At 37.0% G+C, this 16,093-nt stretch overlaps 1 protein-coding gene across 7 annotated transcripts in view; it reads left to right on the plus strand.

Annotated features, from left to right (window-relative positions):
• Positions 1–16,093, plus strand: part of LOC144977243 (b(0,+)-type amino acid transporter 1-like) — a 138,689-nt gene that overhangs the window by 84,741 nt on the left and 37,855 nt on the right. The window contains exon 1 of one of the 7 annotated variants that reach the window (XM_078922267.1): positions 14,872–15,067. The exons of the other annotated variants lie outside the window; for them this stretch is intronic. Coding sequence (XP_078778393.1) covers positions 15,055–15,067 — 13 coding nt within the window. The 5' untranslated portion in view covers positions 14,872–15,054. Of the gene's footprint in view, positions 1–14,871; positions 15,068–16,093 lie in introns of those variants that run through there. 7 annotated transcript variants of the gene reach the window in all.

Genomic DNA, 16,093 nt, shown 5'->3' on the forward strand with positions numbered 1-16,093 from the left:
GACTGCAGCGACTGGAATGCATGCTATGAGCGTGATGTGATCACTCTCGTACACTTTAAAAACGATTTTGTATAGTGTGTCCAGAATTGTTTCCCTTATCGATCGTTCGTAAAGCCCAGACTTGTCTAAAATAATACTATTATGGTCTTCCTCGCTGTCTGGAGTTTAAAAATATCTGTGTGTGTGTGGGGGGGGGGGGGGGGGATGGGGGGGGGGGATGGGGGGGGGGGTAATTATAATCTATCAAAAAAAGAGAGTAGAAGCGTTTGGGACAATATTGCAAAAAGACGTTTTGTCTGGTTTTGGTTTGACAGGCGATGATCAGTTCACATTTATTAATCATAAATCATTGAAATAGTCAAAATGAATACGTGTCTCTGTGGTGTAGCGATTGTCACGACACAAACTAGATTACTAGGGTTCGAGCCGACATAAGGCATCACGACAGTCACAACGCGTATTCTCATAATATATTATATGTGACTGTCGAGATATACATATTCTCTCTCTCTCCCTCTCTCTCTCTCTCTCTCTCTCTCTCTCTCTCTCTCTCTCTCAGTCTATCTCTTTCTATATTTATACATATATACATATATACATAATGATGGTGATAATAATAATAATAATAGTAATAATAATAATAATATTAATAATAATAATAATAATAATAATAATAATAATAATAATAATAATAATAATAATAATAATAATAATAATAATAATAATAATAATAATAATAATAATAATAATAATAGGCTCTTGTAGAGCGCATGACATCTTCAACCATGAGACTCCTGGCGCTTTACATCAACTCAAAACAATATCAAAGAAAATACATGGCATCCAAAATGAAAAATTTTCAAGGATTTCTTGAACATAGATATACAAGTGCAAAAAACGGATAATGATTTTATACAAGACCTTATGCGTATGCTCGGGTTAAATTCAAGACATGCATATGCAGTCACAAAGAGTTTTATTATTTTCCGCTTAATCTCATAATATTATTCATTATTAACCACCCCCCCCCCCCCCCCCCCCCTTTTCCACCGCGTTGAAGGGAGCACTGGATATGGGAGTAAACACTTGTATAGATTTGAGACTCCTCTCTGATAGTCTTAGTGAATATGATCCTTGTACGATCAATCATACAATTGTCACGTGTGAAGGGGCTTATTGTATGTTGTTGTCCTCCATTTTCATGGTTTGTTTGTACTGAGACAAATACACGAGAATTAGATAGAGGAAGGGGAGGAGAGAGAGAGAGAGAGAGAGAGAGAGAGAGAGAGAGAGAGAGAGAGAGAGAGAGAGAGAGAGGGGGGGGGAGGTGTTAAGGTCTATGATTATAATAGTTTGGAGACCGAGTAGACATGTTAAGTGTGTGGGAAAGAATAGATTAAATTATATTAATTTGGGAGGCGAAGCAGCCATAGCGGGAGCGTGAAGGAAAAGAGGGATTGGGAGGGAGGACATAGAATGTTATAAGAAATGGCGGTTGTATACACTGTGGTATTATAGTTGAGGTTTTTTTGTTATTTTGTTGGGGCTCTTTTTTTTCTTTGGGGGTGGGGGAAGGGGTCCGAGTGACCGGGATATTACAGCAGATTCATTGACTGATAATCTTGATTAGCACGTGTGATGTTCGATCCCAAATTTTTGGGGGTTTTTGTGTTTCGTTTGTTTTGTTGATGCTGTTGTTTTTTGTTTTTTTTGTTGTCTTTCTTTACTCTTCTTCTTTTTTTTTTTTGGGGGGGGGGGGGTGGTGTTTTTTTTTTTTTTTTTTTTTTTTTTTTTTTTTTGGGGGGGGGGGGGGTAGGATTAATTATTTTAGATTATATAATTTTTTTTTATTAATCGCCTCTTTGATACATTTTTTCATAATTGGGACCTGTCGTCATAAAACATAATTTGTCCAGGTGACTTTGATGTCGACAATTACATTTGTTTTAAATCTGTTTTAATCAGAAGAACAAGCAGTTTCTTCAAATGCGGAAGACTAACATTGTAGATATCTGATCGTTTTGATTTGAAAATCAATTTATTTATTTTTAATCATTTTTTGTTGTCATCTGTTTTTATATTTATTTATTCATTGATTTATTAATTTATTCAGCTATTTATTTTATTGATCCTTTCATTTATTTTATTTATTTATTTATTCATTTATCTATTTATTAACTTGCTTATCTATCGATCCATGAAGTTGTTCTTTTGATTTATTTAATTATTTATTTTATCGCTTTGCAGGATTATAAACTTGTTTTAAAAATATTGTCAATCTAAGAGTGTTTTATGCTGTAGGAACCTGAGATAGTTCTTGTATTTATTGACCCCCAAAGCTTATGTATTAACCGTCCTCTAATGGCGTAGCGGACATATATTTGTCCATTCCCGTGCCAACTTTAAAGGGCTCAGACCGTGGCCTTCGTGAACTCTTATGGCCTGAGACATCGTCTCGACTGGCGATGTGACGTCACACTCCCGGTCCATCCGCTTTCGTTTTGAAAACCGGTTAATGGTTGACTGTGTTGTCATTCATTTTCAATTCATTCTTATCGGATTATTGTACCCTCTTGTTTTCTATAGATAATTTGTTAAATAGTCATTCATATTTTGATAAATACCATCCATTGTTTTGCATTTTCATCATGCCTCGTAAGTGCTGTGTGCCAAATTGTAAAGGAAATTATTATCCTTCTGAGAAAGTGTCTGCCTTTGAATTTCCCTCGGATTTGGATAGGAAAAACCTTTGGTTGAGGAAGATACCAAGACAAGATTTCCAACCTTCTTCTACAGCTGTGGTATGTGAGCGTCATTTTTGTGACAGATTTATTGTCAGAGTAGATTCTGTCACAAGACCTGACGGTTCCATTCTCAGTGTAGAGAGAAGCATACCAAAATTGACAAAAGATGCCTATCCTTCCATCTTTCCCAACTGTCCCTCCTATTTATCTACGAAAATATCCCTGAAACGGAAAGCCCCCGACGAAAGGCGAGATGCAGTTTTAAAGAGAGACGATGAGTCTTTTAAACGATGGGTTGAAAATGATCGGATTAAGAATTATACAGAATTCTGTGGCATTTTCAATACCAGAGTTGATGCGAAATTATGGATTTATCGTTTTTTTCTTGCCTCATCGTCTTCACCTGATGATCCACCAATGCCTGACCACTGCACCCTTTACAGGATTATTGATACTGTTGACAGTGCTCCAAAGTTGCTGTCTTCAATCAAAGTTTTCTCTGACATGCATGTGGAAATATTTTCTGATAATCGTAAGTATTTACCTTGAAAATTGACATGTTTAGAATTAGAATAAATGATTTCTAAAATAGTAATAGTAATAGTGCTAGATAGAACTTCTAGTATATAAGAGTAGTGCTGGTGTTAGAAGTAGTAGTAGCAGTGGTGGTGGTAATAGTAGCAGTAGTAGTAGGAACGCCAATATAGTAGTACTAGTAGCAATGGCAATATCAGTAGTAGTGACACCAATAATGGCAATGGTAGTCTACCACTAACAGTAGTTCTAGTAGTGGTTGTAGTCGTATAATAGTAATTGCAGTAATAATATTCTTGGTAGAGTAGTAGTTTGAAATATTATTAGTAGTAGTGGTAGTAGTAACACTAATGGTAGTAGAAGTAGTAATAAATATAGTAAGTATAATTTTTATTAAAGTCTATCTTAATGCTGTGATGTTATTATATACAATTAAAAGATATATTATTATCTCACTATCAACCATTTTATAAGGATCTTGTTTAAATGATGAAAGAAGACAATAAAAAAGATACAACTTATTTTTCATTGAAGCATGGAAATTATAATATATGTAAGTGTGATGACTTGACCATTATTTTTTTCTTTGTTTTTCAGAAAGGGTTCCTGATAGCGCCATTGCATGGATTTTTGGGAAAACTTCTCCCCCAACTCTTACATGCTGGTCTCAATTTGACACTGTCCTTTCCCATTTTTGTCATGGGAATGGATTTGATAGAAGTAACTTGGAGGACCAGCTGCAACTTTATGTTTCAGCTATTGATAGTCTATGCAACAGTATTGACAATGATGAAGATGATGAGTCCAAGTCTTTGTTCATGCCAAAAGTTAGGTTTTTGGTTGAGCAGCTTAAGTTAGTTAACTTGTCTGTAAAACGTTACAGTTGCTCTACCCTTATCTGGGCATTCCAGTTGTTTGCATCTGCTCCTCGTGCCTATTCTCTTCTAAGGAATTCCTTTCTTACTTTGCCTCATCAGTCCTATCTTAGAAAACTTTCCTCTGTCTTTGAAATGAAGACTGGTTTTCCTAATTCTAAAGATCATGAAGCATATTTAAGACAGCGATGTCTTAAAATGCAAGAGCATGAGCGTGATGTCGTTCTCATGATGGACGAAATTCATATTTCTCACCAGTTGTCGTATAAAGGGGGGAAACTTGAGGGCTCTGCATATAATTGTCAGGTTTCTGAGGCAAGCACTGCCCAGGTCTTCATGATTTCCTCAGTTCTTTGTAAACAGAAAGATGTTGTTGCCATTTTACCTGTAAAAAATATTGATGCTCGTTATTTGCAATGTTTGCTTCTTAAAACATTGCAAGTTCTTCATGATGTTGGTTTTCATGTTTTGTGTGTTATTTCTGACAACAACAGAATTAACCGCAATGCCTTTGCTATAATGTCTGGGGGAAGTCTTTGTCCATCTATTCCAAATCCTGTCATTCCTTCAGAGAAACTTTTTTTTCTTTTTGATACTGTCCACCTTTTCAAATGTATTAGAAATAACTGGACGTCTCAAAAAGACTTGGAGAAGACTTTTATTTTACCACCTGTACTGACCAACAATGAAAATCCTTCATCTTCAGTTATGAGAGCATCCATGTGTCACATTACAAAAGTATACGAGGAAGAGAAGTCATCAGTCGTGAAACTTGCTCCATCTTTGAATCGAAAATGTTTGAATCCATCGCCTACTGAGAAACAGAGTGTTCCACTGATGTTGAGAATTTTTGACAGACGGAATGCTGCTGCCTTGGAGCACTTTGGATCCAAATGGAATGTCAATGTCAGTGGGACAGTATCATTTATATTGTTCATTGTACAGCTATGGAATGTTCTAAATGTCAAGCATCCGCTGAAAGGCAGGAGATTGAGGGATGAGAGATGCAAGCCAATTAATTCCATCTCTGATTCCAATTTCTCATTTCTTCAAGATGCTTTGACTTGGTTCAAGGACTGGAGCAGGTTAGGGATGAAACCACGAGAAGGAGTATTGTCGAGAGAAACCATGGATGCTCTTGTTCACACTATTTCTACTTTTCTTGAATTTGTTCCTTATCTCTTATCTCATAAGAAATATAAATATGTCTTGTTGGGAAAGTTTCAGACTGATGATCTGGAGTTTCGTTTCAGCCAGTACAGACAGTTGAGCGGAGGTAATTATCATGTCTCCGTTCAACAACTTCTTGAGGGCGAGAAAAAGTTGAAGCTTCTTAGCGTTCTTAAGTTTATTTCTGCTTCAAGTGGTTCTTTGAAATTAAAAGATATCACTGAACCATTGGAAGAAATAAGATTAAATGATTCCTCTTGTCATGATGACATCCAATATTTTACTCCTTTACTTTATGATTGTGATGATATTGAACTTGTTTCAGAGCAATTGAAAGCTCTTGTCTTTGTCTCTGGATACTGTGCTCGAAAAGCATTGCTTAATGTGACTTGTGATGGCTGCAAGAGTGAGTTTCGACAAGAACGGGTCCTTCAAGTGGAATCAACAGCAGAATCATTAGCTTACATTTCTGTTCTCGACCGAGGCGGTTTGACGTGGCCAACTGATTATGCTGTTGAAATCATGACACACATTTTTAAAATTTTTCAGTTCTTGATTGGCAATCATGATCATGAACAGCGTCTGCTTTCAAACACCAATCAGAGATTTCTTTTAATGAAACTCACTCTGCAAAGGCTTTCTGATTTAGAATTATTGGGGAAAAATTGTGATATTTGTAACACAGATCTGCTCGACATTGTTCACAGATTCTGCAAACCAGCTGTCAACATTTTCCTCAACAATTACTCCAAGATGTTCACAGATAAGGCAACAACATCAAAGAACAAAAGGAAGCTTCAAACTCTTACGAAAAGAGCATAGGTCATCTTCTTTTCCTTCTCATTATTGGATAAGACTGGAGGCACATGTTTCAGACAACCATCGGGTTTAGATTCCTGCAGAGCTCACGACGCATGTGGGGGATGTAAGGGCTGCCCATTTTATATATCAATCGCCAGTTCCATGCCACATGTGTCTCCATGTCAAGTCCAACTCTATGTTTTCTCATTCCTTTTCCTTCTTATTACCATAAAATCACATCTCTTTGTTTATTGTCATCACTGTTGCATATTCTTTTTAGGATTAACAATTGACCAGTATGTACATATCAACATTATGTATACATTTACAGAAATTATAATAGATATATAGTGTCTGCAGATTGAACTCTGTGGAACCTGTAGGTATCCAACTGATTTTTTTGAGTTCCAAGCTGCACTGATGAGCTGTTGAACAGCGAAACACTATATTTTTATAGTCAATCTATAGTTTATATATAGTGTCTGCAGATTGAACTTCTTGCGTTTCGTGCCCAATAATTATCATTGACGGAGCAAGGTAATGTTTTGTTTATTTTATTTTTTATATTAGTATTAGCCTACTATTGCCCATATTACAATTAAAATTTTGAATGAAATAAAGATTTTAAAAGAGCATTTAGCCCCCTTATTATTCTTGTACAATTCTTTTTTTATGAGAAATAAAATCGACTTGTATTTTTTGCTAGGACTTGAGATCCAGTGTGTAGTACAGCGAAATAGTAATGAATTGGTGTGTGTTGTATGCGAGTGGAAAAAAATAATTCATGCCAATTATTTCTTCTTAACCATGCCAAATATAGCTAGCATGGTTGGGGGGGGGGGGGGGGGGGGGGGGAGGTAATTTTTTTGTCGTGTTATTTATAAACTGTTAAAAGTAAGCGTAAGCATAATATAATAATGTGAAAATGAAGTGTAAAAAAGTGGTTTGCTATAAATTTCAATGACAAAAGTAAATGATCTTATTATAAATCTTCGCAATCGTTATCGTCGAAGTCCAAGAAAAATGGAAGTCGGGTTGATATAGGATCATTTGCATCGGCAAAATGAGTTTGAATGAAAAATAAATGCTAATCAACGAAATCAATAATTAATAAACATCTATTTTCTAAGGAAAGTCGTTAAATAATGCATATCGAATTTTTTAAATCTGGGTTTCCTAAAAGTTGGCCACAAAAGTTCCAATCTGGAAAATCTATGTTTTTCCTGCCTCGCTTCACTGGTAACACACACAGCCGCCCGCTCGGCTCGCTGTCTCCTCTCTCTCACTTGTTATGATTTAGAGAGTGACGTCACTGTATCCAGTCTTGGGCCTCTAGTATAACGAAGGCCACGCTCAGACAGGCCAAGCGTAAGTCAGAAACCGATAATCCGTACGCTATGACCATTGATTGGTGCCAGTCGTGCACTGATAGATAGGTAAGACACCACAGGTACCATGCAGGGCCAGGGGAAAGGAGTCAGTACAAGTGTTATGTAGTTGTTTCGATATTATGAGGGTTGTTTTTATTTATTTTATTTTTTTTTTTTGGTCTTTTAAAAAAAATGTTATATTGGAATGTATATATATATATATATATATATATATATAATATATATATATATATATATATATATATATTTGTGTGTGTGTGAGTGAGTGGTGAGAGAGAGAGAGAGAGAGAGAGAGAGAGAGAGAGAGAGAGAGAGAGAGAGAGACTAAATGTGAAAGCGACGGGGTAGAGGTCTCTTATTTTGTGTTTGAATGGGTGATTATATGTCTGTGGTGTGTTTTTATCACTGGGTGTTTCTTTATGTATGTATGTATGTATGTATGTATGTATGTATGTATGTATGTATGTATGTATGTATGTATGTATGTATGTATGTATGTATGTATGCATGCATGCATGTATGTATGTATGTATGTATGTATGTATGTATGTATGTATGTATGTATGTATGTATGTATGTATGTATGTATGTATGTATGTATGTATGTATGTATGTATGTATGTATGTATGTATGTATGTATGTATGTATGTATGTATGTATGTATGTATGTATGTATGTATGTATGTATGTATGTATGTATGTATGTATGTATATATATATATATATATATATATATATATATATATATACTGACTGTTCGATTAACTTGATAATAACTAGATATTTATGATTCAAGGGTTGAATCAAAATTGAACTCAATTTCTGTTGTCTTAATAGACAATGCATATTTCGAATTCGTATGAAAAGCCCATGGAACTTTTTATTTGGGCACTGAGAGAAATTTTCTGCACTTAATATCGTTTATATTTCGCTCACTTAACGTCGAATTTTTTCCTAATGTTAAGAACGGAAAATGGATCAAATATATTTTAAGAAATTGATTGTATTCAAACTAATGAGAGGAACCACTAACTGGTGACGATTCAATGCAAGTGCTCCATCTCTTTGTCATACTCACTAACCGGCAGGTTGACACACAATCCACGTGCTAAAAATGATGGCTTCTGTTTTCGGTGGGATGTGACGAAACATTATTTTTCGATAAATTCATCACAATGCCTAACCAATCTCAAAAAACACGCAATCAATTTCCATGTCAATTGTAAACACATTGTACAATTTGGTGCTGATTGGTTCAGTGATTTTGGAGCCTTAGTGAAACAAACAAAAAAAAACAAACAACAAATTTGTCAAAAATATAATAAGATATATATTGCGATAAAGTCCTTGGTCAGTGAGCGGCCAAAAAAAAAGTTCCTAGATGGTTAAGTTTTACAACGGGTCAAATTTACAAGATCTCGGATACCATTAATTTTCTTACAAACATGATTCATGTCTTTGTGTCATTTAATCTAACTGACATGGCGGTTTTTTGCACAAAAAAAAATCCAAATTTTGCAAGCTAAAAACAGCAAAATTTGCAAAAAAATTTGCAAAAATTTTGCAAAAAGTTGTGATTAATTTCCCCAAAAACCCATAATTCGTTCATGAAAGACAAAGGTACTTGTTTGTTTTTAAGGGTTTCACGGCGCTTGCAACAAATGTAAGGTCATAGCAGCGCCAGTAAAAAGGAAGAAAATGGGATCTAGTAAAAAGTTCTAGAATTACAATTAAAGTACCCAAGAAAAAGGAAGAACACGCTATCAGTATACTTATTTTGAGATTATCTAACTGTTTCATCCTGACACAAGCACAGGTCCCCCAGTGATGATAATGAAAATTTGTCAAAAAGGAGGAAAATCTACCGGCTTGTCAGTCAAACCCAAATCTAATGCAAATATAACATAGCTATTTTCATAGTTATTTAATATATTATTAGTCCTAAAGCACATCTGATCAATAGACACATCCTGACCTTTTGCAAATATAATTTAATTTAATTGTCATTTCCAATTAAACATTTTAGAGGCCTATAATGCCGCCCACTATATCAAGTGATTATGATAAACTTTTGGCCAAAAGACCAGGAGGTATTTGTTTTTACATAACAAGCCCGGTTAGTGTCTGTATTATTGCAACCTTGTGATGATGCAGCTAGTAAATAAGAATCTTTAATTAATTGCAAAACATATCTATCAACAAATCAAATTTAAATTAGCCTTTAAACAATCGTTTCTTAAATTGATAAGCCTAACTTATTATCTCTCTATTACCAAATTGTATCTATAAACATAATATGAAGATTGAAGGGTGGCTGAGAGAGAAATATGGATATGAGACAGAAAGAAAGGGAGAGAGAGAGAGAGAGAGAGAGAGAGAGAGAGAGAGAGAGAGAGAGAGAGAGAGAGAGAGAGAGAGAGAGAGAGAGAATTGATGAATTTATTTTTAAAAATTTGTTTTATAATTAGACACAAGTTGTATTGAATACTATTTGCAAATTCAGGACAATCAAACAAAAACAAAACAAAAAAAATCAAAAAGGAAGAAAAAAAAAAAAGACAGGCTTATGAAACTTATAAAATCGCCAAATGTACTATCATGCTACAGCTAAAAGGTACATAAATATTTACACCCATTTGCCCCATCTCCTTCCCTTTCGATCATCTTCTCATCCATGGCCACCGTGTGTGTTGTGCTACTCTTGACATTTGGCGCCAGTGTGTCTAGACTAACGTCATAAATAAAGTTCTTGCAAAATTCATGCAACTGAGCAGAGGTGTCAAAAAATGATAGAAGGCATTTTTTTTCATGAACTACCACTTAGCAGAAGATGTTTGACATGACAAAAACAATGGAACATGAAAAAATCCGCGGAAGATTATCATTTCTGATCCCCACTAAATTTTTAATCTCGAAAATTTGCAGATATTTGCCAAAAATGCACATTTTGCGGCCGCAATGCAAATCAGCGATTTTTTTGCCGTTTTTTGCGGCCGCAAGCGATGCAAAAAAAAAAACAAACTGCCATGACAGATCTAAGCCTATAATATGCGTCGATCCGTTCTTTATGTCGTTAGACATAGTTCACCCTTTCGAGCACCCTCAATGGATTACCTATCTTGTCGTTGGTAGCGGCGCTTGAGGCATATAGGGGGCAAAGGAGTAATTCCTACAAGCTGATATATGACGACAGGAGATCCAGCAGGTGCCCCACTGAGGATCGTGATATAAAGTCCAGAAACGAATCTCATTGGCGAAGCGGCCGGCTGCCCAGTCAAATGCTACCGCAATCGTGTCGCCAGGATCGTTGGCGCGGTCGAGAAATAAGCGAACGTCCCACAACTGGAAAATGCGATATCGGGGTCAGCGACCAGACGCACATTTTGTTCTTCAATATCGAGAGTCAAAGTATGGCAAAAAAAAAAATGAGCCTTTATCAAAGACTTCCGTCCATAGCGTTGACATTCTCCTACTAAAGGAGACCCATTTTTATTCAAGCGCACAATCATCTCGATTCCAGATCCCAGGCTATACGGTCGTGCAGCGAGAGGACACGTCGAGGCTCAAAGGAGGTTTTAGCGTGTATGCCGTCTAAGGTAAGGATCATAAAGAGCGTTACGGACTGCAACGGGATGAATAGAATTTCCGTGAAGGTAGGTGGGCTGTTTTTGCACATCTACAAACCATCTAGAGCGACTTGGACTACATCACCGGTCGCGGTGGTTAGCCATCCTTTCATCTGTCTGGCTGACTTTAAGAGTCACCACCACGAGTGGGGCTACCGAGACTGCAATGCGGCAGGTAGACAACTTCACTCAAGGATGGACTGTAACGATCTACACCTTATGTATGACCCCACGAACAAGGGTACTTTCAGGGACCCCCGCCATAAGAAGGATTATACTCTTATCTCACCCTTGTGACGAAGGGAGTGAACGGGGAACCGTTACAGATTTAGCGGACAGTTCTTGGCGACGTCCCGAATAGTCAGCACAGTCCAGTATTTATCACAGCTGGGGTGACAATCCCGAAAGTGCGGTCGCTTCCAATCTGCAGATGGAACTTCAGGAAGGTTAATTGAGAGAAATTTACTTCCTATATTGAGCAGGTCTGCTCTGCTATTCATCCCAAGTCCGAGAACATAACCAGATTTAACCCTCTCCTTACCACCTATTGAAAAATCGTCACATTTGTTACGATGCAACCGTCACTTTTCTCATCTAGATTTCATTTCTTTTTGCTACAGCTATAAAAAAACTTGACATTCTGTAAAAGAGCTCATATTGTCGAACAATATTATGTATAGAATGTGTTCGTTGCTTTTCTGTTTGAGTAAGAATTGTCTGTTTTTGTGTTGGGTGTGTGTAAAGTTTTGGGGAAAATTCTGAATATGGCTGGTAAGGAGAGGCTTAAAAGGCTGCTGGTTAAGTACGCTCATAGCTCCATTCCACGTGGCAAACGGATATTCTACACCGCTTGCTGGACGGAGGAGTCGGAAAAGCTGTACAATGAGTACCCAGGACGTAGCCGGTAGACTACTTCAGTCTCTGGTAGCAGGAAGGAAGCAACGGTGGCAGGAGACCGTGGAAAGCCTCGAACACTTTAGCCGCCACCCTTGACGACTAATAAAGAAATTGGATCATGGCCGGAATTTTGCGAAGGCTACACCGAAGTGTGAGGCATACACAATTGCCAAGAATATAAAGAACCGTGGCAAACGGGTCCCGAATCAGTCTTTCGAGCGCGGTGTTCGCAAGGCATGCTGTACGATGTTGGACTCGCTACGTGCGGGGGAAGAATCGGACTGAACATCCCCGTTCTAGACACTGTCCTGTCACCCGAGCAGGTGAGTTTCAGGGAAGGGAGGTGCACCATGGAGCAGGTCATTGCCCTTATAGAGCATATTGAATCAGGGTACGAAAGAAAACAACAAACTGGTGCTGTGTTTATAGACCTATCAGTGGCGTACGATACAGTTTGGTGCGAAGGTTATGCTCAAATTTGCAAAAATCATAAGATGCAAAAAGACCTTGGAATTGTTCTCTTCAATCTTAAGGGAAAGACAATTCCACATCGCCCTGGCAGACACCACGAGTAAAGTCAGGAAACTGGACAATGGAGTCTCTCGGTGATCTGTTCTGGTGCCATTGTTGTTTAATGTCTACAATAGCGACATGCCAAACACTTCCTCCCTGAGGCTGAGATATGTGGATGACTCGGCGCTTGTTACTCAAAATAAAGTATGGGCCCGTCTCGAGAGCGTACTCAGTGAGGACGTCCCATACTCAAATCCTACTTTGACACTTGATACTTGAAGATGAACACTTCCAAAACCGTGGCCACTGTGGTGGCTGGCACATCCGTAAACTGAACTTCCGCGTCGGGGACCAGCTTCTCCCATACGGGCCGAATCCAAAATACATGAGGATCACTCTGGGCAGCAGCCTTACCTATCGGATGCATCTCGAAGGAGTTGCCTGGAAGGTAGAGTAACGCAACAGTCTCCCGGGGAATCTGGCGAGATTCGAATTCAGGACCTTCCGATCTGAAGGCGAGTATCATGCTACAAGACCACATAGCCGCACAGTATTAGACGTAAATACTCTCTTTACACAATTGTTTTTTTTAAGTAGCGAGTAGGTTTATTTATTTATTTATTTATTTATTTATTTATTTATTTATTTATTTATTTATTTATTGGTTCTAGTATTAACTTTTCAAGTAGGCTACACATGCTTTCAATTATATACTGTCTAACTTCCATTTTCTCTCCATGAAATAATCGTGACGAAATATTATAGCTATAAACTCAACTATGTTTGGACTATCGTCTAATGTTGATTCTATTCTATTAAAACGACAGTGTCTTGTGTGCCGAGTGTAAGCTTCCGTCCATAGCGTTGACATACTCTTACTACAGGAGACCCATCTTTATTCAAGTGCACAATCTTCTCCCACCAAGCCATGCTGTTGTTTGATATTTGAAAATTGAATAAATTTTTATCTCGAACATCTTAAAGGCACGTCGAGCATGACACAGTGACCCTGCTATTTTTATGATTCAGTGAGTTCATCAATTAGGAAACAACAAGGTACACAATTCGGTCAACTGAAATGAGTGGGGTAATTTTTAATAGCTGTTCAGAAGTAGTCTCAGGTTACTCGCTTGTGGATTGAAGTGTTTAAATGGGATCTCATTTTATTTGATTTATCAGTCTTGGGTTTTATGACGTTTTTTCTCATTCTCGAGCAAGTAATCAAATATAATTTATATTTTCTTTTTGCTACATATATGCGAATTGCATTATTGTAGCATTGATTATACATCAGTTGAAATGTTTTCTCCCCCCCCCCCCCATGTTTTGGGGGGGGGGGGGGGGGCGTGTGGTCTTTCATTAGTAAATGTTCCCAATATTTGATGTTAACTTTTTTCTTAAAGGAAAAGAAATGCTTTGTTTTAATGTGATGATGATGGTAATGATGATGATGATGATGAGGATGATGATGATGATGATGATGATGATGATGATGATGATGATGATGATGATGATGATAAGGAAACAATTGAAGTGATGATAAAAATTAAGATTAAGATAAACGTAATGATACGTATATCTCGGCAAGTTCAACCTTTGCTCGTTAGCCATCCAAATTACATTTCTGAGGGATGCGTCTTTATCAATGAATGTCAGCAAAAAACAACAACAAAAAGACGAAAGAAAAAAAAAAACCCAACAAACCAATCAATCAACCTGTAAAAGACAATTCCATGAAACCCTCAGGTGTTCGGGGTCACAGCGTGTCTTTTTAAAAGCCTACCAAACCTTTAGGGGCGCCATGCCGATCGTTGTTTCTTTGATCACGGATAAATAGATTTGTAAACAACAATGGATTTACTAATCCTGCCAGCCGGCTTGCAGTTCAGCAATCTCTCTCTCTCTCTCTCTCTCTCTCTCTCTCTCTCTCTCTCTCTCTCTCTCTCTCTCTCTCTCTCTCTCTCTCTCTCTCTCTCTCTCTCTTTGCGTGTGTGTCTCTCTCTCCTTGTATGTATGTATGTATGTATGTATGTATGTATGTATGTATGTATGTATGTATGTATGTATGTATGTATGTATGTATGTATGTATATGTATGGTGTGTGTATGTATGATGTATGTATGTATGTATGTAATATGTGTGTATGTATGTATGTATGTATGTATGTATGTATGTATGTATGTATGTATGTATGTATGTGTGTGTGTGGGTGGGTGGGTGTGTATTATGTGTATCTTGTGTGTTTTTCTTTACCTCCTACTCCCTAAACGTTACATCGCTTTTAACGGATTGGCAGGCGATTGGAGATTAAAGATTATAGTGTTAATCGGTCATAATGGATTGATTTGGTTGTTTGGTGTAAGGAGCGAGGCTTTCAGCAATCACATCCATCTGTATTCCAGGCCGTAGACGTTCTACCAGGGCTTCTTTCAAATCCACCTTTACTCTTCGTCTTTTCGTTGCTCTTTGATTTATCTTCACTGGCCAAATATTTCACGACAATGTTCTATGAAGGTAAATGAAATTCCTCATAAGAAATATTTGAATTTTATGTAATTTTGTCATTTAATAATTTTAAAAAAGTAAAACGCGGTGTCCCCTTATTATATTTGACCAAAGACAATCACGAAGGCAATTCTGCTCAATGTGACCGGTCACATAAATCTAGATTAATGTCGGAGTGAAGCAGATACTATTAACTTAATTACGGAAGTGCTTTTACATCAGTATAGAATTCTTAATTGAAATTTAAGTATTATATTCATTGTCTTGAATATAGCATATAGATAACCTGTTTGAGTTTGAACAATATATATATATATATATATATATATATATATATATATATATATATATATATATATAATATATTATATATATATATATATATATATATATATATATATATATATATAGTTGTCTCTATAGTTTCATTCGATCGCTTTTATGCAGGATAGGGCCTCTCTGACGAAGCTTTCCGTTTTGTCATTTCCACCTTCATTCTTTCACTTTGAAGAGGAAACGTTTTTACCCTTTTGTATTGGACTTGGATTTGGAATCGGAGCAATAGGCCTAGATAAACCCTTGGAGTGTAATGTCATTAAAAAACCTTCACGTCATCAATAATCAAAATTATAGTGCAGCTATGTAGGCTTGTGGTATAAAACTCTCCCTCCGATTAGAAGGTCTTGGAATCGAGTCCCACTCTAAGCGGCGCATAATTATTGAGTCCTTGGAAAAGATTCTTAACTAACATTATCTAGCCGTACCCAGGTGTCAAATGAGTATCTGACTGCAAACAGCGCTGTCTCTGTCGGGGGGAAATGGTAATATCTCTTTACAGGCGCCATGCTCCGCCCTAGTTGTTTAGTATTCCTGTTGGCCAGGGACCCTTTGTAAAGTGCCCTGACATTAAGTGGATATTGCTCTATATAAATGCCCAATGATCTTCTTTAAAAAAAAATTTTTTTTTGGTTTAACCGGGAGATAATGGGTTTGAATTTCAGCCGCAAATTGCCTTTAGAAATTGACAATTTAGCA

This window comes from Berghia stephanieae, chromosome 7 (assembly GCF_034508935.2).
Source record: "Berghia stephanieae isolate SIO BIC M18660-M18661 chromosome 7, UCSD_Bste_1.3, whole genome shotgun sequence".
Classification (NCBI taxonomy): domain Eukaryota; kingdom Metazoa; phylum Mollusca; class Gastropoda; order Nudibranchia; family Aeolidiidae; genus Berghia; species Berghia stephanieae.